The 24,852-nt window shown below is 51.1% G+C and overlaps 1 protein-coding gene across 4 annotated transcripts in view; it reads right to left on the bottom strand.

The window, feature by feature from the left end:
* Positions 1-24,852, bottom strand: part of LOC138755002 (misshapen-like kinase 1) — a 406,606-nt gene that overhangs the window by 101,548 nt on the left and 280,206 nt on the right. For all 4 annotated transcript variants that reach the window (XR_011351978.1, XM_069920129.1, XM_069920126.1 and 1 more), the window contains 3 exons: positions 23,431-23,598; positions 14,335-14,478; positions 10,638-10,772 (listed from right to left, as the gene is read on the bottom strand). Coding sequence is in view for 3 of the 4 variants with exons in the window: in XM_069920129.1 (XP_069776230.1) it covers positions 10,638-10,772; positions 14,335-14,478; positions 23,431-23,598 (447 nt within the window). In the remaining variant the exon portion in view is untranslated. The remainder of the gene's footprint in view (positions 1-10,637; positions 10,773-14,334; positions 14,479-23,430; positions 23,599-24,852) is intronic.

Here is a 24,852-nt window from a genome sequence, read left to right on the forward strand (position 1 = left end):
AATCGTCGTGCTGAGTGGGATGGGGGGGTTCAGTGGCTGTGCTGGGGGGGATAAGTGGTGGTGCTGCGTGGGGTGGTGGGGATTAGTGGTGGTGCTGGGTGGGGTGGGGGGGTTTAGTGGAAGTGCTGGAGGGATTAGTGTTGGCGATGAGTGAGGTCGGGTTGTTTAGTGGCAGCGCTGGGGGGGGATTAGTGGTGGCTCTGAGCGATGTGGGGTGGGTTTAGTGGCTGTGCTGGGGGGGTTAGTGGTGGCGCGGTGTGTGGTGGGGAGTTTATTGGCAGTGCTGAGGGAGGTTAGTGGCGGCATTGAGCTGGGTGGGGGGGTTTAGTGGCAGCGCTGGGTGGGGATTAGTGGTGGTGCTGAATGGGTTGGGGGGTTTAGTGGCAGCGCTGGGGGGACGATTAGTGGTGGTGCTGAGTGGGTTGGGGGGGTTTAGTGGAAGTGCTGGTGGGAGTAGTGTTGGTGCTGAGTGGCGTGGATGGTTTAGAGGGAACGCTGTGGGGGATTAGTGGTGGCGCTGAGTGGGGTGCGGGGTTTATTGGCAGTGCTGAGTTAGGTTACTGGCGGCATTGAGCAGGGTGAGGCGTTTAGTGGCAGCACTGGGGGGATTAGTATTGGCACTGAGTGGGGTGTGAGGGTTTAGTGGAAGTGCTGGGGGGGATTAGTGGTGGCATTGAGCGAGATGTGTGGGTTTAGTGGCAGCCCTGTGGGGGATTAGTGGTGGTGCTGAGATCGGTGGGGGGGTTTAGCGGTAGCGCTGGAGGGGATTAGTAGTGGAGCTGAGTTGGGTGCGGGGTTTATTGAAAGTGCTGGGGTGGATTAGTGGCGGCGCTGAGCGAGATGGGGTGGTTTAGTGGCAGCGCTGGGGGCATTAGCGGTGCCGCTGAGCGAGGTAGGGGGGTATAGTGGCAGCGCTGTGGGGGATTAGTGGTGGTGCTGAGTGGGGTGGGGGTGTTTAGTGGAAGTGCTGGGGGGTTAGTGGTGGCGCTGAACGAGGTGGGGGGGTTTAGTGGCTGTCCGGGGGGGGGGATTAGTGGTGGTGCTCAGTGGGGTGCGGGGTTTATTGTCGCGCTGAGGGAGGTTAGTGGCGGCATTGAGTAGGGTGAGGCGTTTAATGGCAGCGCTGGGGGGATTAGTGGTGCCGCTGAGCGAGGTAGTGGGGTATAGTGGCAGCGCTGTGGGGGATTAGTGGTGGTGCTGAGTGGGGTGGGAGGGTTTAGTGGAAGTGCTGGGGGGGATTACTGGTGGCACTGAGCGAGATGTGTGGGTTTAGTGGCAGCCCTGGGGGGGATTAGTGGTGGTACTGAGTTCGGTGGGGGGGTTTTGTGGTAGTCTTGGGGGGGATTAGTGGTGGAGCTGAGTGGGGTGGGAGGTTTAGTTCAACGGCTGGGGGGATTAGTAGTGGAGCTGAGTGGGGTGGTGTGTTTATTGATAGTGCTGAGGGGGATTAGTGGTGGTGGTGAGCGATGTGGGGTGGGTTTAGTGGCTGTGCTGGGGGGCGTTAGTGGTGGCGCGGTGTGTGGTGGGGGGTTTATTGGCAGCGCTGAGGGAGGTTAGTGGCGGCATTGAGCTGGGTGGGGGGGTTTAGTGGCAGCGCTGGGGGGGATTAGTGGTGGTGCTGAGATTGGGTGGGGGAGTTTAGTGGAATTGCTGGGGGGGATTAGTGGTGGTGCTGAATGGGTTGGGGGGTTTAGTGGCAGCGCTGGGGGGACGATTAGTGGTTGTGCTTAGTGGGTTGGGGGGGTTTAGTGGAAGTGCTGGTGGGAGTAGTGTTGGTGCTGAGTGGCGTGGATGGTTTAGAGGGAACGCTGTGGGGGATTAGTGGTGGCGCTGAGTGAGGTGCGGGGTTTATTGGCAGTGCTGAGTTAGGTTACTGGCGGCATTGAGCAGGGTGAGGCGTTTAGTGGCAGCACTGGGGGGATTAGTATTGGCACTGAGTGGGGTGTGAGGGTTTAGTGGAAGTGCTGGGGGGGATTAGTGGTGGCATTGAGCGAGATGTGTGGGTTTAGTGGCAGCCCTGTGGGGGATTAGTGGTGGTGCTGAGATCGGTGGGGGGGTTTAGCGGTAGCGCTGGAGGGGATTAGTAGTGGAGCTGAGTTGGGTGCGGGGTTTATTGAAAGTGCTGGGGTGGATTAGTGGCGGCGCTGAGCGAGATGGGGTGGTTTAGTGGCAGCGCTGGGGGCATTAGCGGTGCCGCTGAGCGAGGTAGGGGGGTATAGTGGCAGCGCTGTGGGGGATTAGTGGTGGTGCTGAGTGGGGTGGGGGTGTTTAGTGGAAGTGCTGGGGGGTTAGTGGTGGCGCTGAACGAGGTGGGGGGGTTTAGTGGCTGTCCGGGGGGGGGGATTAGTGGTGGTGCTCAGTGGGGTGCGGGGTTTATTGTCGCGCTGAGGGAGGTTAGTGGCGGCATTGAGTAGGGTGAGGCGTTTAATGGCAGCGCTGGGGGAATTAGTGGTGCCGCTGAGCGAGGTAGTGGGGTATAGTGGCAGCGCTGTGGGGGATTAGTGGTGGTGCTGAGTGGGGTGGGAGGGTTTAGTGGAAGTGCTGGGGGGGATTACTGGTGGCACTGAGCGAGATGTGTGGGTTTAGTGGCAGCCCTGGGGGGGATTAGTGGTGGTACTGAGTTCGGTGGGGGGGTTTTGTGGTAGTCTTGGGGGGGATTAGTGGTGGAGCTGAGTGGGGTGGGAGGTTTAGTTCAACGGCTGGGGGGATTAGTAGTGGAGCTGAGTGGGGTGGTGTGTTTATTGATAGTGCTGAGGGGGATTAGTGGTGGTGGTGAGCGATGTGGGGTGGGTTTAGTGGCTGTGCTGGGGGGCGTTAGTGGTGGCGCGGTGTGTGGTGGGGGGTTTATTGGCAGCGCTGAGGGAGGTTAGTGGCGGCATTGAGCTGGGTGGGGGGGTTTAGTGGCAGCGCTGGGGGGGATTAGTGGTGGTGCTGAGATTGGGTGGGGGAGTTTAGTGGAATTGCTGGGGGGGATTAGTGGTGGTGCTGAATGGGTTGGGGGGTTTAGTGGCAGCGCTGGGGGGACGATTAGTGGTTGTGCTTAGTGGGTTGGGGGGGTTTAGTGGAAGTGCTGGTGGGAGTAGTGTTGGTGCTGAGTAGGGTGGATGGTTTAGAGGGAACGCTGTGGGGGATTAGTGGTGGTGCTGAGTGGGGTGCGGGGTTTATTGGCAGCGCTGAGTTAGGTTACTGGCGGCATTGAGCAGGGTGAGGCGTTTAGTGGCAGCACTGGGGGGATTAGTAGTGGAGCTGAGTTGGGTGCGGGGTTTATTGAAAGTGCTGGGGCGGATTAGTGGTGGCGCTGAGTGAGATGGGGTGGTTTAGTGGCAGCGCTGGGGGCATTAGTGGTGGCGCTGAGCGAGGTAGGGGGGTTTAGTGGCAGCGCTGGGGGGATTAGTGGTGGTGCTGAGTGGGGTGGGGTATTTAGTGGAAGTGCTGGGGGGATTAGTCGTCGTGCTGAGTGGGGTGGGAGGGTTTAGTGGCAGCGCTGGGGGGGATTAGTGGTGGCGCTGAGTGAGGTGGGGGTGTTTAGTGGCTATGCTGGGGTGGGATTAGTGGTGGTGCTGCGTGGGGTGGGGGGATTAGTGGTGGCGCTGAGTGGGGTGGTGGGGGTTTAGTGCAAGTGTTGTGGGGGGATTAGTGGTGGCACTGAGTGATGTAGGGTGGGTTTAGTGGCAGCGCTGGGGGATATTAGTGGTGGTGCTGAGTTGGGTGGGAGTTTAGTGGCAGCATTGAATGAGGTGGGGGGGTTTATGGCAGAGCTGGGGGGGTTTGTGGTGGTGCTGTGATGGGTGGGGGGGGGTTAGGTGGAAGTGTTGGGGCATGATTAGTGGTGGCACTGGGCGAGGTGGGGGTGTTTAGTGGCAGCGCTGGGGGGATTAGTGGTGGTGCTGAGTGGGGGGGGTTTAGTGCCAGCGCTGGGGGGGATTAGTGGTGGAGCTGAGTGGGGTGGGGGGTTTAGTGGATGTGCTGGGGCGATTAGTGGTCGTGCTGAGTGGGGTGGGGGGGTTTAGTGGCCACGCTGGGGGGGATTAGTGGTGGTGCTGAGTGGGGTGGGGTTTTATTGGCAGCGCTGGGGGGGATTAGTGGAGAAGCTGAGTGGGGTGGGAGGTTTAGTTCAACTGCTGGGGGGATTAGTAGTGGAGCTGAGTGGGGTGGGGGGTTTATTGGCAGCGCTGAGGGAGGTGGGGGTGTTTAGTGGCAGCGCTGGGGGCATTAGTGGTGGCACTGAGTGAGGTAGGGGGGTTTAGTGGGAGCGCTGGGGGGGATTAGTGGTGGTGCTGAGTGGGGTGGGGGGGGTTTAGTGCAAGTGCTGGGGGGGGTTAGTGGTGGCGCTGAATGAGGTTGGGGGGTTTAGTGGCTGTGCGGGGGGGGATTAGTGGTGGTGCTCAGTTGGGTGCGGGGTTTATTGGCAGCGCTGAGGGAGGTTAGTGGCGGCATTGAGCAGGGTGAGGTGTTTAATGACAGCGCTGGGGGGATTAGTGGCGGCACTGAGTGGGGTGGGAGGGTTTAGTGGAAGTGATGGGGGGGATTACTGGTGGCACTGAGCGAGATTTGTGGGTTTAGTGGCAGCCCTGGGGGGGATTAGTGGTGGTACTGAGTTTGGTGGGGGGGGGTTTTGTGGTAGTCTTGGGGGGGATTAGTGGTGGTGCTGAGCGAGGTGGGGGGTTTAGTTGTAACGCTGGATGAGATTAGTAGTGGAGCTGAGTGGGGTGCGGGGTTTATTGGAAGTGTTGGGGGGGATTAGTGGTGGTGCTGAGTTGGGTGGGAGGGTTTAGTGACAGAGCTGGGGGCATTAGTGATAGAGCTGAGTGAGGTGGGGGGTTTAGTGGCAGCGCTGGGGGGATTAATGGTGGCGCTGAGTGGGGTCGGGGGTATAGTGGAAGTGCTGGGATGATTAGTGGTGGAGCTGAGTGGGGTGGGGGGTTTAGTGGCAGTGTTGGGGGGATTAGTGGTGGCTCTGAGTGGGGTGGGGGGTTTAGTGGAAGTGTTGGGGGGTGATTAGTGGTGGTGCTGAGTGGGGTGGGGCGTTTAGTGGAAGTGCTGGGGGGATTAGTGGTGGCGCTGAGTGGGGTGGGGGGGTTTAGTGGCAACGCTGGGAGGCATTAGTGGTGCCGCTGAGTGAGGTTGGGGGGGTTTAGTGGCAGCGTTGGGGGGATTAGTGGTGGGGCTGAGCGGGGTGGGGGAGTTTAGAGGCAGCGCTGTGGGGAGTAGTGGTGGCGCTGTGGGGTGGGGGGTTTAGTGGAAGTGGTGGGGGGATTAGTGGTGGAGGTGAGTGAGGAGGGGTGGTTTAGTGGCAGCGCTGGGGCGGATTAGTAGTGGCGCTGAGCGGCGTGGGCTGTTTATTGGAAGTGCTGGGGTGGATTAGCGGTGGAGCTGAGCGGGGTTGCGGGGGTTCAGTGGGAGCGCTGTGGGGGTATTACTAGTGGCGCTGAGCAGGGTGGGGGGTTTATTGATAGTGCTGGGGGGGATTAGTGGTGTCGCTGAGTGGGTTGGGGGGTTTAGTGGGAGCGCTGTGGGTGGTGTTAGTGGTGGCGCGGTGTGTGCTGGGGGGTTTATTGGCAGCACTGAGGGAGGTTAGTGGCGGCATTGAGCTGGGTGGGGGGGTTTAGTGGCAGCGCTGGGGGGATTAGTGGTGGTGCTGAGATTGGGTGGGTGGGTTTAGTGGAATTGCTGGGGGTATTAGTGGTGGCGCTGAGTGGGTTGCGTGGTTTAGTGGAAATGCTGGGGGGGGATTTATGGTGGCGGTGAGTGAGGTGGGGGGTTTAGTTGCTGCGCTGGGGGCATTAGTGGTGTAGCTGAGTGGGGTGGGTGGGTTAGTGGCAACGCTGTGGGGGATTAGTGGTGGCGCTGAGTGGGGTGGCGGGTTTATTGGCAGCGCTGAGGGAGGTTAGTGGCAGCATTGAGCAGGGTGGGGGGTTTAGTGGCAGTGTTGGGGGGATTAGTGGTGGCGTTGAGTTGGGTGGGGCGGTTTACTGGCAGCGCTTTGGTGGATTAGTGGTAGCGCTGAGCGAGGTGGGGGGTTTAGTGGCAGCGCTGGCGGGATTAGTGGTGGAGCTGAGTGGGGTGGGTGGTTTAGTGGCAACGCTGTGGTGGATTAGTGGTGGCGCTGAGTGGGTTGGGGGGTTTATTGGCAGCGCTGAGGGAGGTTAGTTGCGGCATTGAGCAGGGTGGGTGGTTTAGTGGCAGTGTTGGGAGGATTGGTGGTGGCGCTGAGTGGGGTGGGAGGGTTTAGTGGAAGTGCTGGGGGGGTATTAGTGGTGGCGCTGAGCGAGGTGTGTGGGTTTAGTGGCATCCCTGGGGGGGATTAGTGTTGGTGCTGAGTTGGGTGGGGGTGTTTAGTGGCTGCGCTGGGGGCATTAGTGTTGGAGCTGAGTGAGGTGGGGGGTTTAGTGGCAGCGCTGGGGGGATTAGTGGTGGTGCTGAGTGGAGTGGGAGGGTTTAGTGGAAGTGCTGGGGGGTATTAGTGGTGGCGCTGAGCGAGGTTTGTGGGTTTAGTGGCAGACCTGGGGGGGATTAGTGGTGGTGCTGAGTTGGGTGGGGGGTTTAGTGGAAGTGTTGGGGGGGATTAGTGGTGGCGCTGAGCGAGGTAGGGGGGTTTAGTGGCAGCGCTGGGGGGATTAGTGGTGGTGCTGAGTGGGGTGGGGTATTTAGTGGAAGTGCTGGGGGGATTAGTGGTGGCGCTGAGCGAGGTGGGGGTGTTTAGTGGCAGCGCTGGGGGCATTAGTGGTGGCACTGAGTGAGGTAGGGGGGTTTAGTGGCAGCGCTGGGGGGGATTAGTGGTGGTGCTGAGTGGGGTGGGGGGGGTTTAGTGCAAGTGCTGGGGGGGGTTAGTGGTGGCGCTGAATGAGGTTGGGGGGTTTAGTGGCTGTGCGGGGGGGGATTAGTGGTGGTGCTCAGTTGGGTGCGGGGTTTATTGGCAGCGCTGAGGGAGGTTAGTGGCGGCATTGAGCAGGGTGAGGTGTTTAATGACAGCGCTGGGGGGATTAGTGGCGGCACTGAGTGGGGTGGGAGGGTTTAGTGGCAACGCTGGGAGGCATTAGTGGTGGTACTGAGTTTGGTGGGGGGGGGTTTTGTGGTAGTCTTGGGGGGGATTAGTGGTGGTGCTGAGCGAGGTGGGGGGTTTAGTTGTAACGCTGGATGAGATTAGTAGTGGAGCTGAGTGGGGTGCGGGGTTTATTGGAAGTGTTGGGGGGGATTAGTGGTGGTGCTGAGTTGGGTGGGAGGGTTTAGTGACAGAGCTGGGGGCATTAGTGATAGAGCTGAGTGAGGTGGGGGGTTTAGTGGCAGCGCTGGGGGGATTAATGGTGGCGCTGAGTGGGGTCGGGGGTATAGTGGAAGTGCTGGGATGATTAGTGGTGGAGCTGAGTGGGGTGGGGGGTTTAGTGGCAGTGTTGGGGGGATTAGTGGTGGCTCTGAGTGGGGTGGGGGGTTTAGTGGAAGTGTTGGGGGGTGATTAGTGGTGGTGCTGAGTGGGGTGGGGCGTTTAGTGGAAGTGCTGGGGGGATTAGTGGTGGCGCTGAGTGGGGTGAGGGGGTTTAGTGGCAACGCTGGGAGGCATTAGTGGTGCCGCTGAGTGAGGTTGGGGGGGTTTAGTGGCAGCGTTGGGGGGATTAGTGGTGGGGCTGAGCGGGGTGGGGGAGTTTAGAGGCAGCGCTGTGGGGAGTAGTGGTGGCGCTGTGGGGTGGGGGGTTTAGTGGAAGTGGTGGGGGGATTAGTGGTGGAGGTGAGTGAGGAGGGGTGGTTTAGTGGCAGCGCTGGGGCGGATTAGTAGTGGCGCTGAGCGGCGTGGGCTGTTTATTGGAAGTGCTGGGGTGGATTAGCGGTGGAGCTGAGCGGGGTTGCGGGGGTTCAGTGGGAGCGCTGTGGGGGTATTACTAGTGGCGCTGAGCAGGGTGGGGGGTTTATTGATAGTGCTGGGGGGGATTAGTGGTGTCGCTGAGTGGGTTGGGGGGTTTAGTGGGAGCGCTGTGGGTGGTGTTAGTGGTGGCGCGGTGTGTGCTGGGGGGTTTATTGGCAGCGCTGAGGGAGGTTAGTGGCGGCATTGAGCTGGGTGGGGGGGTTTAGTGGCAGCGCTGGGGGGATTAGTGGTGGTGCTGAGATTGGGTGGGTGGGTTTAGTGGAATTGCTGGGGGTATTAGTGGTGGCGCTGAGTGGGTTGCGTGGTTTAGTGGAAATGCTGGGGGGGGATTTATGGTGGCGGTGAGTGAGGTGGGGGGTTTAGTTGCTGCGCTGGGGGCATTAGTGGTGTAGCTGAGTGGGGTGGGTGGGTTAGTGGCAACGCTGTGGGGGATTAGTGGTGGCGCTGAGTGGGGTGGCGGGTTTATTGGCAGCGCTGAGGGAGGTTAGTGGCAGCATTGAGCAGGGTGGGGGGTTTAGTGGCAGTGTTGGGGGGGATTAGTGGTGGCGCTGAGTTGGGTGGGGCGGTTTACTGGCAGCACTGGGAGCATTAGTGGTGGGGCTGAGCGAGGTGGGGGGTTTAGTGGGAGCGCTGGGGGGATTAGTGGTGGCGCTGAGTGGGCTCGGGCGTTTAGTGGAAGTGCTGGGGGGTTAGTGGTGGCATTGATCGAGGTGGGGTTTTTAGTGGCAGCGCTCTGGGGTATTAGTGGTGGTGCTGAGTTTGGTGGGGGGTTTATTGGGAGCGCTGAGTGAGGTGGAGGGGTTTAGTGGCAGCGCTGTGGGGATTAGTGGTGGTGCTGAGTGGGGTGGGGTTTTAGTGGCTGTACTTGGGGGGACTAGTGGTGGAGCTGAGTGGGGTGGTGGGGTATTGTGCAAGTGCTGGGGGGATTAGTAGTGGAGCTGAGTGGGGTGGGGTATTTAGTGGCAGCGCTTTGGTGGATTAGTGGTAGCGCTGAGCGAGGTGGGGGGTTTAGTGGCAGCGCTGGCGGGATTAGTGGTGGAGCTGAGTGGGGTGGGTGGTTTAGTGGCAACGCTGTGGTGGATTAGTGGTGGCGCTGAGTGGGTTGGGGGGTTTATTGGCAGCGCTGAGGGAGGTTAGTTGCGGCATTGAGCAGGGTGGGTGGTTTAGTGGCAGTGTTGGGAGGATTGGTGGTGGCGCTGAGTGGGGTGGGAGGGTTTAGTGGAAGTGCTGGGGGGGTATTAGTGGTGGCGCTGAGCGAGGTGTGTGGGTTTAGTGGCATCCCTGGGGGGGATTAGTGTTGGTGCTGAGTTGGGTGGGGTTGTTTAGTGGCTGCGCTGGGGGCATTAGTGTTGGAGCTGAGTGAGGTGGGGGGTTTAGTGGCAGCGCTGGGGGGATTAGTGGTGGTGCTGAGTGGGGTTGGGGGTTTAGTGGAAGTGCTGTGGGGATTAGTGGTGGCACTGAATGGGGTGGGGGGGTTTAGTGGAAGAACTGGGGGGATTAGTGGTGGCGCTGAGTGAGGTGGGGGTGTTTAGTGGCATCACTGGGGGGGGATTAGTAGTGGAGCTGAGCGGGGTGGGGTGTTTAGTGGCAGCGCTGGGGGAATTAGTGGTGGCGCTGAGTAAGGTGGGTGGTTTAGTGGCAATGCTGGGGGGATTAGTCGTGCAGCTGAGTGAGGTGGGGGGTTTAGTGGCAGCGCTGTGGGGGATTAGTAGTCGTGCTCAGCAGGATGGTGGGTTTAGTGTCAGTGCTGGGGTTATTAGTGGTGACGCTGAGTGAGGTGGGGGGTTTAGTGGAATTGCTGGTCGGATTAATTGCAGCGCTCTGCGGGGTGAGGGGTTTAGTGGCAGCGCTGGGATGATTAGTGGTGGCGCTGAGCGGGGTGGTGTTTTAGTGGCCGCGTTGGGGGGGGGATTAGTGGTGGCACTGAGCGGAGTCGGAGGGGTTCACTTGCAGCACTGGGGGGAGATTAGTGGTGGCGCTGAGAGGTGTGTGGCGTTTTAGTGGCATTACTGGAGGGGGTGGATTAATAGGGGCGGTTGGTGCTGAGTTGGAGCTAGTGATGCCAGTACAACATAGCGGCCACTGAGAGCATATCTCGCCAGAATGCCTGGTCGCCTTTTCTTTTGCTCACTACGGCCATCCCGAATCTGGCCAGGAAATTACTGCACTGGATTCTTCATTCAACTTTGCAGCAGCGAATAATAACAAGATGGAATGTTCGGACTGCCCCCTTTTCTCTCATCTCCCCCTGTTCCCTCACTGCTCCTTGGATCTTTCCACCCCCCCCCCCCCCCGGGGGCGGCAGAGCCCACTTTGGGAATCACTAGTGTAGAAAGCATGGATGGGAAGGTATGTAGCTCAGTGGGGTTTGGCAGAATGGTAGTTTGGCACAGACTAGAAGGGTTCAAGAGCCTGTTTTTTGAGCTGTAATGTTCTGCAGTAATATACATGACATATTTCAACTCTTTTGTAAAGGCAAAGAGTAGCCATGAGTATTGCACCTTGAAATAGGAGAAAAAAAAGCAAAGGAGAGTCCTTTCAGAGACGATGAGTGTCCTCACCCGTATTGAATGCTTTCACAAACCTTCAAATTTGTAGCAAGTTCCTGGGGAGAACCACTGGCTGGTGCACAACATCCAAATGGAGTCAGTAATCTAAGGCAGTATCCCCAACCTGCACGGCTGACGCCAGAAACCACTTCGTTCACCGTTATCTAACAAAGCCGTGACACACTCTTTCTGGACAAGAGAGGCTCGGAGACCATAGTTTCCTCACTTACCCACTTTGTAGTGCACGCAGCCCTCCATATCACCCACTGTGGTCCAGCCCTGCTTCTTTTCCACTTCTGGGTCATTGTGTAGAATCTTGTTCCTCAACCAGGACAAATAGTACACACGTAACTTGTTCCGTTTCCCTGAGTGAGACATCAAAGAACAGAGTAACAAGCCCATTCAATGCTGCCAGCTTTTTAATCGAAGGAAAAAAATGGTTGCCCTCTTTCTCTTTCCTCACAACATGGATGGAACAGAGGCCATTAACCTCGAGGCTCCCATCTGCATCTATAAGCATCTACTCCCCCGCAGCTGTGTCGTTCAACAGCTCACCCAACAGGGGTCAAAGCTGGGGTTCAGAACTCCTATTCAATCACTCTGGACAGAAGGTGCACATCAGAGTCACGGAGAGGGGAAGGCCTTTCGGTCTGACTCGCCCATGCTGACTAAAATGGCCCATCCACACTCGTCCCATCTGCCATATCCTGTGTGTGTAATGACAGCATGCTAGTGATGCTCCTGACCACTAGAGGGAGCCGGCGACTAGTTTGTGGCAACTTGGGTTGGATTCAAGACGGATGCCTCCACACGGTCTTGAGTCTTATAGCGAATATAGTTGTTTTAAAAGAACCCGTTTCTTTATTACAATAAAAAGAAACATCACAACATGGATAGAGAATTTGGAGATAATTGAGTGTCAGCTGGTGTCTTTGATAGCTCCATGTTCTAGTGTAGAAACCTAGCACCTCTTGGTTCAAATACAGTTATTATTTCCAGCATTGATCAGGCTCTTGAACTTCTCTCTATCACCCAAACAATAACCCCTACTCCAGACTGAAGACCTGGGTGCACTCTAATAGCACCATTGCTTTCTGCCCTAACTACAACTGTGAATCCTTTTCTACTGTATCAAGGTTGGTACAGTTGGCAGAGTAGTGAGTGCAGGGGCGGCCAAACATTTTTGGATATGGGCCACACACAGAAAAATGCAAGGAGTCACTGGCCAAACGACATTAAGCTTGGTGGTTTTCGATCAGTTACACTGTAAGAGAGATCAAAAAACCCTGTGTCATTGAAAATTCATTTTCTATCAAAATAACTGTACTTCACTACTGAACAGTTTAACTGTTGACATTACAGTAGTTTATTGATGGGCTCACATATTACAGTAGCCATTTCTGTAACTGCTGCTTGTATATTTAATTTAAAAGAGCCTCGGAGTTGTTCAAAATGGCATCGCCTCCTGGTGTTGAACCTTAGATGTGCATTCTACGTACAGAGCAATTTATTGGCCATATGCGGGCAGTGGGATAACCATCTCTCTTGTGTTCACAGTCTCTTTGGCCCATGCTGTGATTACCCTGGAGCTGTCCCTGGCTCTTAGTCGGATCAGTGCCTGACTTCCTTTTCCGTAGTTGCTGTGTCTTCATACACCCAGGAGCAGGTTTCTATCCTCTGTAAAGTGGGTGACACTATTTCTGTTCTTTAGTAGGTCCCACCATGGATGGGGGTGTGTTTAGGGTTGGGTGTGGGGTTGGGTTTAGGGTTAGGTGTGGGGATGGGTTTAGGTTTTGGTGTGGGGTTGGGTTTAGGTTTTGGTGTGGGGTTGGGTTTAGGTTTTGGTGTGGGCTTGGGTTTAGGGTTGGGTGTGGGGTTGGGTTTAGGTTTTGGTGTGGGGTTGGGTTTAGGGTTGGGTGTGGGGTTGGGTTTAGGTTTTGGTGTGGGGTGTGTTTAGGGTTGGGTTTAGATTTTGGTGTGGGGTGTATTTAGGGTTGGGTTTAGGTTTTGGTGTGGGGTGTGTTTAGGGTTGGGTTTAGGTTTTGGTCTGGGGTGTGTTTAGGGTTGGGTTTAGGTTTTGGTGTGGGGTTGGGTTTAGGTTTTGGTGTGGGGTTGGGTTTAGGGTTGGGTGTGGGGTGTGTTTAGGTTTTGGTGTGGGGTGTGTTTAGGGTTGGGTGTAGGGTTGGGTTTAGGTTTTGGTGTTGGGTGTGTTTCGGGTTGGGTGTGGGGTTGGGTTTAGGTTTTGGTGTTGGGTTGGGTTTATGTTTTGGTGTGTGGTTGGGTTTTGGGTTGGGTGTGGGGTGGGTTTAGGTTTTGGTGTGGGGTGTGTTTAGGGTTGGGTGTGGGGTTGGGTTTAGGTTTTGGTGTGGGATATGTTTAGGGTTGGGTTTAGGTTTTGGTGTGGGGTGTGTTTAGGGTTGGGTTTAGGTTTAGGTGTGGGGTGTGTTTAGGGTTGGGTGTGGGGTTGGGTTTAGGTTTTGGTGTGGGGTTTGTTTAGGGTTGGGTTTAGGTTTTGGTGTGGGGTGTGTTTAGGGTTGGGTGTGGGGTTGGGTTTAGGTTATGGTGTGGGGTGTGTTTAGGGTTGGGTGTCGTGTTGAGTTTAGGTTTGGATGTGGGGTTGGGTTTTGGGTTGGGATTTGGGTTGGGTTGAGGGTTTGGTGTGGGGTTGGGTTTAGGGTTAGTTGTGGTGTTGAGTTTAGGGTTTGGTGTGGGGTGTGTTTAGGGTTGGGTGTGGGGTTGGGTTTAGGTTTTGGTGTGGGGTTGGGTTTAGGTTTTGGTGTGGGGTTGGGATTAGGTTTTGGTGTGGTGCTGAGTTTTGGGCTGGTGCCCTTCGATACCCGGCACACTGCTTGAGTCTTTCAAGTCGGATTTACTGTCATGAACAAGTCATAAAATTTGTTTTTTGTGGCCGTATCACAGGGCAAACATACATATTATCACCATCTTACGACATTACTATTAAAAAAATAATAATAATCGTGTGGAAAAGTGAGGCCGTGTCTGTGGTTCATTGATAATTCAGGATTCTGATGGCGGAGGGAAAGAAGCCATCCTTGTGCTGCCGAGTGCATTTTAGGCTCCCAATGGTAGCAGAGTGAAGAGGGCAGAGTCTGGGTGGTGGTGGGACTTTGCGGATAGTGGCTGCTTTTTTAAGACAACGCCTTACTCATTTCCTTATTTTGTTCCTCTACCATCTCCTTGTCTCCATTATTTCTTCAGCATCATTTTCTAGTGGGCCTATATCTTCTCTTTTGTTCTTTTTATACTTGGAGGCTTTTTGTATCCTTTTTGATATTATTTCCTTGCCTACTTCATATTTTCCCTCCTTATGAGTTTTTCGTTATCTTCTGTAACTTTCCAATTCTCTATCTTCCCATTAATTTTTGCTTCCTTGTATTCCCTCTCTTTTGCTTTCACGCTGGCTTTGATTTCCCTTGTCAGCCACTTTTGTGACATCTTTCCACTTGAACATTTTCTCTTGTTTGGTCTGTATTGCATCCTGCACCTTCCTCATTTCTTGCACACACTCCATCCGTTGCTGCTCTGCCGTCTTCCTAACGAGTGCCCCCTTCCACTGCCACTGTAATTCCTTCGACTCCCCTGAATCACCGATACATCTGACTTTAGTTTCCCCTCATTAAATCTCAAATTGATCTCAGTCGATATTGTGCTTCCCTAATGGTTCCTTAACCTTCAGCTCTCTCATCACTTCAGGTGCATTTTTCTACATCCAATTCAGTGCAGCCGATCCCCGAGTGGGCTCATCAACAAGCTGCTCTAAAAAGCCGTCTTGTAGGTTTTCTACAAAAACTCTCTCTTGAGATCCAGTCCCATTCTGGTATTCCCGATCTACTTGCGTGACCATAACATTGCCCTTCTGACACACCTTTTCTACTTGGTGTTATAATTTGTTATCCACATCCCTACCTGATATGGTGATGAGGAGGTTTAACCCTTCCAAGACGTCCATCTGCTGGAAGCGGCGGCGACTGATGAGGCTGTACACTTTGCCTTGGCCGCTTCGGTCTAGTAGCATGAGCCCGTTTTCCGTTCCCACCAGCAGATTCACACCTGTGATGCCGAGCACAAAATACAAGGTGAACAAGGCTCACGATAGCCCTACCACAGCAGCAACCTGGGCTTGAATCCGCCATGGCCTGCAAGGAGTTCTCCCCATGTCCATGTGGATTTCCTTCCACCCTTAATAATGTACAGAGGGATATAGGTTAATTGGAGTATTTGGGCAGCACGGGCTTGTGGGGTGGTAGGGCCTGTACATCTAAATTTAAATTGAAAAGTAAACCACAGGTACACACCAAGGACACAGAGAAAGTTTCGTTTAACTGTCAGAAATACTGAGTACAGTGAGAAGGGTTCTTCTGCAAGTCGATCAAGAGCCGTGTAATGAGCATAATTACAGAGTATAGGGTCTGCAATGAAAAGATCGGTTAGCACCAAGCAAGGGCAGCGTTAGAGAGAGCACAGTGTGGGGTTCATGGTGAAGCATAGATAAGGCAGACAGTCAGCACCTGCTTCCCAGGGCAAGAGCGGCAAACACCAGAAAACATCAGTTAAAAGTGAAGGGAGGAAAGTTTAGAGGAAACATCAGGGATATGTTTTTTTTTTACAGAGAGTAGTGGGTGTCTGGAATGCATTGCCAGGGGTGATGGGGAAGGCTGGAACATTTAAGAGACTCTTAGACAGGCACATAGATCAAAGGAAAATAGAGGATTATGATGCAGGAAGGGTTTAGTTTTGTTTTGGTATGGTATATATATGGGTCGGCACAATATCGTGGGCTGAAGGGCCTGTACTGTGCTGTTATGTTCGACGCTCATTCAGGATCCTGATGGCTGCAGGGAAGAAACCATCTTTAAGCTTGTTGATGTGCCCTTTCACTCTGAAGCTTTCTTAATGAGGAGAGAGAAGAGAGTGTATCTGGGATGGGAGGGATCTTTCAGTGTGTTTCCTGTCTCATCTGGGCAGAGCAACAGGGGTGAAAAGAGAATGGATGATGCGCGGAGAGAGAATCTCATTTTCAATGGCCCCTTGCAGAAATTCACGAATTCCCCCAAGAATTTTTCCACAGCAACGTTCTACTCCAAATGAATACCATAGATTTAAGATGGGACCAATCAATAGATGGAAGCCTCATTTCAACTTCCATCTGGTGTCACGGGAAGGGGAGCACCTCACTTGTATACTCTTACTTCTTCTACTCCAGGGGTAGCCAAATTTGCTAAACGCAAGAGCCACATACAATAAACTTCAGATGTTCGACATGAAAAAAAATTACATACAAGTTTACTCTCACATGCATATTTTGTTACAAAAAAATTATATAAATGCTCAGAAATATATGTATGTAATAATATTTATTAATGAATGTAGTTTTTAAACTGCTAATTTCCATTAGTTTCAATAATCAAAATGTACTCATACCACATACACTCCTGTAATTTTTAGGGTAAAATTAGGTGCTGTCTACTACATGTAAACTACTCTTGACCGCGGTAATTAACTACGTTGTTCGAGGCGTTGGGAGCTTGGATGGGCGGGCGGCCTGGATCACACTTACACTCCGCAACACAGTCACAATCACCTGAACGCAAGCCAAGCCCACTCACACTACACAGCCAAAGCACTTCCGCAAGCTGCACATTCTCTTCAGAGCCGCAGTTTGGCCACTTCTGCTCTACATCATCGCCAAGGGTTATGGTACTCGTCCAATGCCCATGATCATTTGTGGGAAGGCGCGCACAGCAACCCTCTCCTAACGTACACAAAGACTGGATTTAATGTACATCAGGGACCTCCTCGTTCAACTGGCTCAGGGAGAAACGATTGGCTGACATTCCTGATCCTGTTCTGAGCACGAGAAGAGTCCATGGGGGATTGTACGTCGAACAAAGGCCCGATCTTCCCCTCAGATGGATGCAAATGGTGTTACTCTAAACAGCAGGAGGAATTCTTCCAAATGATCTGGTGAACATTGATCCCTGGAATTTAGTAGCTACCTGTGCACTGTCCTCTGTGGATCTTGCTTTATGTGAAATGAATGCCATGATTTCAATATTAATAACATTTCAGAATACACGGGTGGCACAATTAGCGCGACGCTATTACAGTACCAGTGACCCAGGTTCAAATCTACCGGTGTCTGTCAGGAGTTTGTACATTCTTCCTATGCCTGCATGGGTTTCCTCTGGGTTCTCTGGTGTCCTCCCTCCCTTCAAAAATGTATGGAGGGTTGAAGGTTAATTGGGGTATTTGGGGGGCACGGGCTTGTGGGCTGGAAGGGCCCTGTTATTGTGCTGTACGTCTAAATCAAAATGACATTAAGGCACGAGGTGCTGTTGAAATACACGAGTGAAATCCTTGTACACAATCTTTTATCCGGACATCTAAAATCTGGAAAGCTCCAAAAACTGGCATTTTTTTTCTGGTGCTGGTATAGCGACGGGAGGGAGGGAGGGAGGGGGGGAGAGAGAGAGAGAGAGATATGGCAGCGCAACTGTAAGGGGGTGGATACAGCAGCACAATTTGGGTGGGCTTAAATCTGGTGCAGCTGGCATTTGTTCTGAAATCTCCCCATAATGTTTGGTGCCCTGGCTGATCAACAACCTGTAAACCTCTCTCTTAAATGCACCCAATAACCCAGACTCCACAACTGCCTGTGGCGACAAATTCCACAGATTCACCGCCCTCTGGCTGAAGAAATCCCTCCACATCTCCGTCATCCAGCTTGCAATGACAATGTGCAGTGTATTTCTGGGAAATAAGTAGAGCAAACTTCACTAACATGAGATTGCCAACCTGTGATGGGCCTTCCCCCTTTGGTGTGATAATGGTTTTGGATTATATGGTGATATTTTTGTTTGCCTTTACAATGAATGGAATCTTCAGACTTATTTAAAGCATCTCTGCAACCTTTAGCCTTTCTGTTAAATTTAGAGAAACTGCACAGTAACAAGCCCTTCCGGCCCATGAGCCCTGCTGCCCAATGTTGACCAATAAACCTCTATATCAGTATGTCTTTGGAACCCATGCGGACACAGGGAGAACTCCTACAAACAGCAGCGGATTAAAACTGGGGTTGCTGGTGTTGCAATACAACTACTACACTAACTTACCACTAGTTGAGACCTAGGGTGCATTGATCAGAAATTTGTTTTTAATATATAATTCAATGTTTCCTTACATTTTAAATAACATCGCTTTATTTGATGCATGCTTAGGAAATTGTTCTTTCACACTGTTAGTGATTAAATATCCCCACCATGACTACCAGCCCCCCCACATCTCCATCAGGCACACAAAACTCAAAACGGTCAACCAGTTTACCTATCTCGGCTGCACCATTTCATCAGATGCAAGGATCGACAATGAGATAGACAACAGACTCTCCAAGGCAAATAGCGCCTTTGGAAGACTACACAAAAGAGTCTGGAAAAACAACCAACTGAAAAACCTCACAAAGATTAGCGTATACAGAGCCGTTGTCATACCCACACTCCTGTTCGGCTCCGAATCATGGGTCCTCTACCGGCATCACCTACGGCTCCTAGAACGCTTCCACCACCGTTGTCTCCGCTCCATCCTCAAAATTCATTGGAGCGACTTCATCTCCAACATCGAAGTACTCGAGATGGCAGAGGCCGACAGCATCGGGTCCATGCTGCTGAAGATCCAGCTGCGCTGGGTGGGTCACATCTCCAGAATGTAGGACCATCGCCTTCCCAAGATCGTGTTATTTGGCGAGCTCTCCACTGGCCACCGTGACAGAGGTGCACCAAAGAAGAGGTACAAGGACTGCCTAAAGAAATCTCTTGCTGCCTGCCACATTGACCACCGCCAGTGGGCTGATATCGCCTCAAACCGTGCATCTTGGCGCCTCACAGTTCAGCGGGCAGCAACCTCCTTTGAAGAAGACCGCAGAGCCCACCTCACTGACAAAAGACAAAGGAGGAAAAACCCAACACCCAACCCCAACCAACCAATTTTCCCCTGCAACCGTTGCAACCGTGTCTGCCTGTCCCGCATCGGACTTGTCAGCCACAATCGAGCCTGCAGCTGATGTGGACTTTCACCCCCTCCATAAATCTTCGTCTGCGAAGCCAAGCCAATCATCCTGCTTGACCTCCTTTGTTAACCACAGATGGTCAACCTTCTCAGAGAGTACCTCTTTTTAATTGAGATTAATGTCTGCTGGGCAAGACAAACTAGCTGTTTAGTATTTGCCACTGCTCCACCATGGCCCTCGGCTTGGAAAAAGTTGGTGTGACTGACCTTAGGTTAATTGGGCGGAATGGCTCGTGGGCCAGCCAGGCCTGTTACCATGCTGTATATAACTGTGTGTCTAACTTCAGCTCAATTTGGCAGCTGGCCAAGATGCATAACGATTTTTTTTCCTTCCACGGCTGGCAATCTGAGCCAATGTTGCTCTGACTGGTTATTTTCAACAGCTGGGTGACTCTAATAGAAAGAATGAAACTTGAAAGTCTGCAAAATCTGTGACTGTGGCGAAAACACAGAAATTCTGGAGGAGGTTTTCGAGGCGTCCAAGGGAGATAAAGTTGTATCTGCGAAACCTGCTGAGTTAAGACATACAGCACGGTAAACAGGCCTTTCCGGCTCAGGAGCCTGGGCCACCCAATTAACCTACATTTTGAAGAGTGTGAGGAAAGAGGCACCCAGAGGAAATCCAGGCAGACGTGGGGAGAACTTAAAAACTCCTTACAGACAGTGCTGGATTCGAACCCAAGTTGCTGGCGCTGTAACCATACCACCCTAAACTAACTGCTAGGCTAACCATGCTAACCGCCACACTGGCCATGCTACCCACAAGTTCCTCTAGCATTTCTATGTTTTAAATTTAATACAAAATCACACATTACTTCCAAGTTTTGCAGAAGTAATCAACTTCAATAATTCCCCTTTTCTCTCCATGGAGGCTGCCTAATCCGCTGAATATTTCCTGTGGTTATTACAGATGTTGATGACTTTGTGTCAGCAGGCCACGGTAGGCTGGGACTTTTCTCCCTGGAGAGGAGGAGGCTAAGGGAGGGGGGGGGGGGAGGGGGGGGGAAATGATTGTATTGGGGTTTATAAAATTACAAGGGACTTAAACAGTCATAACCTTTTCCTCTCACCTGAGGAAGGGAGTCTAAAAATAGAGAACACAGATTGAAGGTGAGTAAGGAAAGATTTAAAAGGGCATCTTCTTCACAGAGCATAGATGGAATGAATGGTAGATGTAGGGACAATTTAATGTTCAAAAGACATCAGGACAGGCACTTGGATAGGAAAGGTTTGGAGGGATATGAACCAAATACAGGCGAGCTCGGTCAGCAGGTATTAGTGGGGCAAAGGGTTTGTTTCCATTGACTGTTATTTACAAGCAAGAGTGCTATAAGATGTGCTGATGTTAGAGAGGGTTCGAAGGAGGGTCACAAGGCTGATTCTGGGAATGAAAGGGATATCATATGAGGAACGTTTCACAAGCCTTGGCCTGGACTCCTTCAAATTTTTGAAAAATAAGTTGGGGGGAAGGATCTCACTGAAACATTTCAAATGGTGAAAAGCGTGGACAGAGCAGATGTAGAAAGGTTGTTTCCCAAGGACAAGCGGGCACAACTTCAGGACTGAAGGGCATCTGCTTAGAGCAGAGATACAGAGGAATTTCTTCAGCCAGAAGTGGTGAATCTGTGGAATTTGTTGCCACAACTGGTTGTGGAGGCCAGGTCATTGGGTGTATTTAAGACAGAGATCAATAGGTTCTTGATTTGCCAGGGCATCAAAGGTTATGGGGAGAAGGCCGGGCAGTGGTGCAGTGGGGCTGTGGGACAATGGATCAGCTCATGATTGACTGGTGGGGCAGACTCAATGGGCTGAATGGCCTATTTCTCCTATGTCTTCAAGTTAAGTCATGTTTATTGTCATCCGATTGCACAAGTACAACCCGATTAAACAGCGTTCTCCGGTCCTCAGTGCAAAACACGCAGACGAACAACCAGACATAACACACATACAGACAAACCATACGCATGCAGGACAAGTCTTCATCAGTACAAATAAATAAAAATATAAAAATGAGAGCCTCGGATGGTTAATGTGAGGGGTTCCTTATCGACTTGTGGACACAGGCAACAGGACAAGATGGTTTCCTGAAATTAACCACGATCAATTATGATGCAAAATATATCGTTTGGATAGATGGAAAACGTGTGCACAGAGTCAATCCCAGGCTGCTACAGCAGATCTGATGCCACAACAGACAGACAACTAAAATCGAGGGGGTGGGAGGGGAAATGGTTTGGTAAGAACACGGTCTGCATGGAGTGACAGGACCGCCACACGAATCACACAGGCAGTGAGAATCATGTTTGCGCTGGAGCTCAGAGGTGAGAGAGACTTCACATTGTTGAATCAAATTCAAGGTAAACGGGACAGACTGCAGGTGCTGGAGAACTAGTGACCATCTGTGGCCTTTCGTAGATGCTCCCTGACCTGCTGGGTTCCTCCAGCAACCTGTGTGTCAAATCGAATTTCACTCGAAGGTTAGAACACAGAAGGAGCTGTGAAAGCAATGCTGGTGTGGATTAGAACAAAACCTGGCATCTTCACAGCCCAGTATCAAGATCACTTTGCAACGCAACCCTATTCTTCACATGGTAAATATGAATGTAATTAAAAGCTAAAAGTATCCTGCTGAGAACCAGCTGTACAATCTGCAGTTTAATCTTCACAGGAGATCCCAATACTTAGTCTGAGTACATCATTCATCACTATGTCGTGAGAAACGATTCACTATACTCCAGTGCTCACAGAGAGGAGTATGGGGGGAGGGGGGGGGAATAGCACAGATCAACAATACCCATTTCAGACCATGAAAAAAAATCTCTTTCAATGCGGTAAACAGCATCCAATGGATCACGGGGACTCCACCTGCAAGCCTGATCGTACACTGCAATTGGAACACTACCACACAGAAACAAGTCCTTCGGCCCCTCCAGTCCATGCCAAACTACTGTGCTGCCTCATCCCACTGACTTGTACCTGGATAATAGCCCTCCATACCAACCACCCCCCCCCACCTCCCATCATAGGTTCATTTAGTAAATGTCAAAATTGAGCCCTCATTCACCAATTCGGCTGGCAGCTGGTTCCAAACTCCCACCACTCTGTGTGAAGAAGTTACCCCCAAACCTTTCCCCTTTCAAACTTAGCCCATGCCCTCTAGTTTTTAATCTCTCCCAACCTCAGTGGAAAAAGCCTGCTTGCATTTATTTATCGAAACACATCATAATTTTGTAAACCTCTATCCAATCTCCCCTCATTCTTCTACTCTCCAGGGATTAAAGTCCTAACCTGTTTAACCTATCTTTGTAACTCAGTTCCTCAAGTCCCAGCAACATTCCTCTAAATTTCCTCTGCACTCTTTCAATTTTGTTGATATCCGTCTTATAGTCAGGTGAACAAAACAGTACACTATACTCCAAATGTGGTCTCACCAATGGCTTATAAAATTTTACTATAAAACCTTAAATATACTCAATATGAAAGGCCAATGTGCCCAAAAACTCTCTTTACAACCCTATCTATCTATGATGCACTTTCAGGGAATTATGTAACTGTATTTCTAGATCTGTACTGCCCTCCTCAGTGCCCTACTGTGGATGTCTACCTTGGTTTGTCCTTCAGTTAATACTTGACTGCATTAAATTCCATCTGGCAATTTGTAGAGCATTTTCCCAATTGGTCCAGATCCCTCTGCAAGCTTTGAGAGCCTTCCTCTCTTTCCACTGCACCTCCAATTTTTGTGTCATCTGTAAACTTGCTGATTCAATTGACCACATACCATCTAGATCATTGATATAGATTGACCATTCTCAGTGGAGCTGCAGCACATTCAAGGGTGGGGCCTCAGATAGAAATCATAGAATATTTTTCACACTTTTTTATGTAGTCAGCAGGAGAGAAGTACGGAAGACACAAACTAATCTTGACTGCTTCACAGGGAAGGGAGCATAAACTGAGCAGAGACCTAAGTGGGGAGTATAGCCATAAAAAGGTTGAGAATGGCTGGTGTAGACAACATCCACAGTGACATCTTCAACAATTTTCCTGGTAACCTCCTCAATTTGTTTAATATGACCCACCACATACAAGGCCAGGTTGACTCTCCTTAATCAGTCCCAGTCCATCCAAATACTTGAATATCCAATCTCTTAGAACACCTTCCTATAACTTACCTACCACTGATGTCACGTTCACCAGCCTATAATTTCTTGAATTATTTTTAGAGCCTCGTTTAAGCAACGCACAATCCTCTGGCACCTCATCCGTGGTAAGGACATTTTAAAAATATCTGCCAGGGCCTCTGCAATTTCTGCACTCACTTCCCCAAGGTCCGAGGGAATACCCTGTCAGGCCCTGGTTATTTATCCACCCTTATTTGCTGGAGCATGGCAAGCACCTTATAGGTGTATAGGTTCCATGATTTCAATGCTTGTTTGACTCACCCTGTGCCCGTTTCTTGAGTGAACATAGATGCAAAAAAAAAACATTTTTAAGATCTCCCCCTTCTCTTCTGGCTCCATATATCGCTAACCACTCTGATCTTCAAGAGGACCAATTTTGTCCTTCACTATCCTTTTGCTCTGAATATACCTGTAGAAGCCCTTAGGATTTTCCAATCGCCTTGTCTGCCAAAGCAGCCTCACGTCTTCTTTTAACCCTCCTGATTTCTTTCTAAAGCTTTCTCTTGCATTTTCTATACTCCTCAAGGACCTAATTTGCTTCTTTCCTGCTTTTCTCCTCCCTCTTCTTCTTCACCAGATCCCTAATATCCCTCGAAAACCAAGGCACATCAGCGACTTCAATGGTTCTCTTTCTTGCAGGTTTAACGGTCTCTGCCATTTTAAAATCTGAGATTTTCAGTTCCAACAATATCCGAAGTGAAAGGATTGCAAGACGGAGAAACCCAGACATTAAGAACAGGGAGTAATGTCCCCAACTGACCCCACAAAGCAGCACAGAGGATTTCGGAGTTGAAGCGTTTCTTGTATTTCCGTATTTCTGGCGTATCGTTGTACGGACGTGCATTGGCTGGATTGACATTCACTACCGAGCACTTCCTGTCCTCGGTTTTCTGCTGGTTTATCCGACTCACATCGCTGATACTCAGCCCTAGGAGTAGAGAAGTGTGTTAACAATCAGGGTTAAATATAATATTCTTAATAGTATAGTCTTGATACTTTCAATGAAGAGCATTTTTCAGAGATGAATTAGGATTGAACAGAGGGCAGTGAAATGGAGATCCTGATTTGAAAGGAAGTTTACATCTGCAATATATTCCTTACTCCAGTCAGGCACTGCTAAGCAGGAGTTATATAAATCAAAACAAAGATGGGAATCAGACTTGAATATTAGTATTATTGGTGAGAATTGGTCTGATTTATGCCAGGATTGCGTGACCAATACAATGTAAGGTGCAGTATAATTTTCTGCATCAGCTGTATCTTACCCTGAGGAGTCACGTGATGGAGTAGTGGCCGGACAGTGAACTCCAGCCCTCTCCAGAAAAGTCGGGAAAAACAAAGGAAAACACAAAGGCACAGAAATAAAAGTTACAGAAAAGTGAGTATAAAGGTGGAAAGAAGATGGCGACAAAAAAAGAAAAATCAAAATCAACGGTAAGAAGAGAGGAAGAGAAGACAACGGAGGAAAAAGGTGAAGGCCTTACCTGTCCGAAGAGGCCCGCTGCGGAGAGAGAAACCCGCTCCCTCAGGTCGGTAAATAATGGACTACAAAAGTGCGCAATCGCGCATGAAAAAAAACACACCGACGGGAGGGGGGACCAGCTGGGGAGTCGATCTCCACAGCCGGCAACAGCAGCTGCAGAACACCTGCAGCAAGAAGAGACCACAGAAGACAATAGAAACAAGAAAGAAGAGAAGGAAAGGGCAACAAAGAAACAACAGATAGCCAACCCAGAGGAAGAAGAAGAGGAAGAGGAAGAGTACAGTGAAATAGAAGAAGAAAAGAAAGGCAAGATAAAGGAGGTACTTTCTCTTATTAAGGGATACATGGAGTCATTTAAAGAATGGCAAACACAGGAATTTAATGATTTAAGAAAAAGAATAAACAACACAGAAGAGAAAATGAATAAAATAGATATGACCTTATCAGAAATGGGAAAGAAAATGGACAAGATGGAAGAGCGGGTAGTAGCAGCAGAAATGGAGGTAGAAGACTTAAAAAAGAAATTGGAGGAATCTAATAAAAAAACTAAAGAGACACAAAAACTACTAGCTCAAAAAATAGATACAATGGAAAATTATAACAGAAGAAATAACATAAAGATAGTGGGCCTTAAGGAAGATGAAGAAGGCAAGAATATGAGGAAGTTTATAAAAGAGTGGATCCCTAAGACCCTAGGAT

The sequence above is a fragment of the Narcine bancroftii genome, chromosome 2 (genome assembly GCF_036971445.1).
Source record: "Narcine bancroftii isolate sNarBan1 chromosome 2, sNarBan1.hap1, whole genome shotgun sequence".
Lineage (NCBI taxonomy): Eukaryota > Metazoa > Chordata > Chondrichthyes > Torpediniformes > Narcinidae > Narcine > Narcine bancroftii.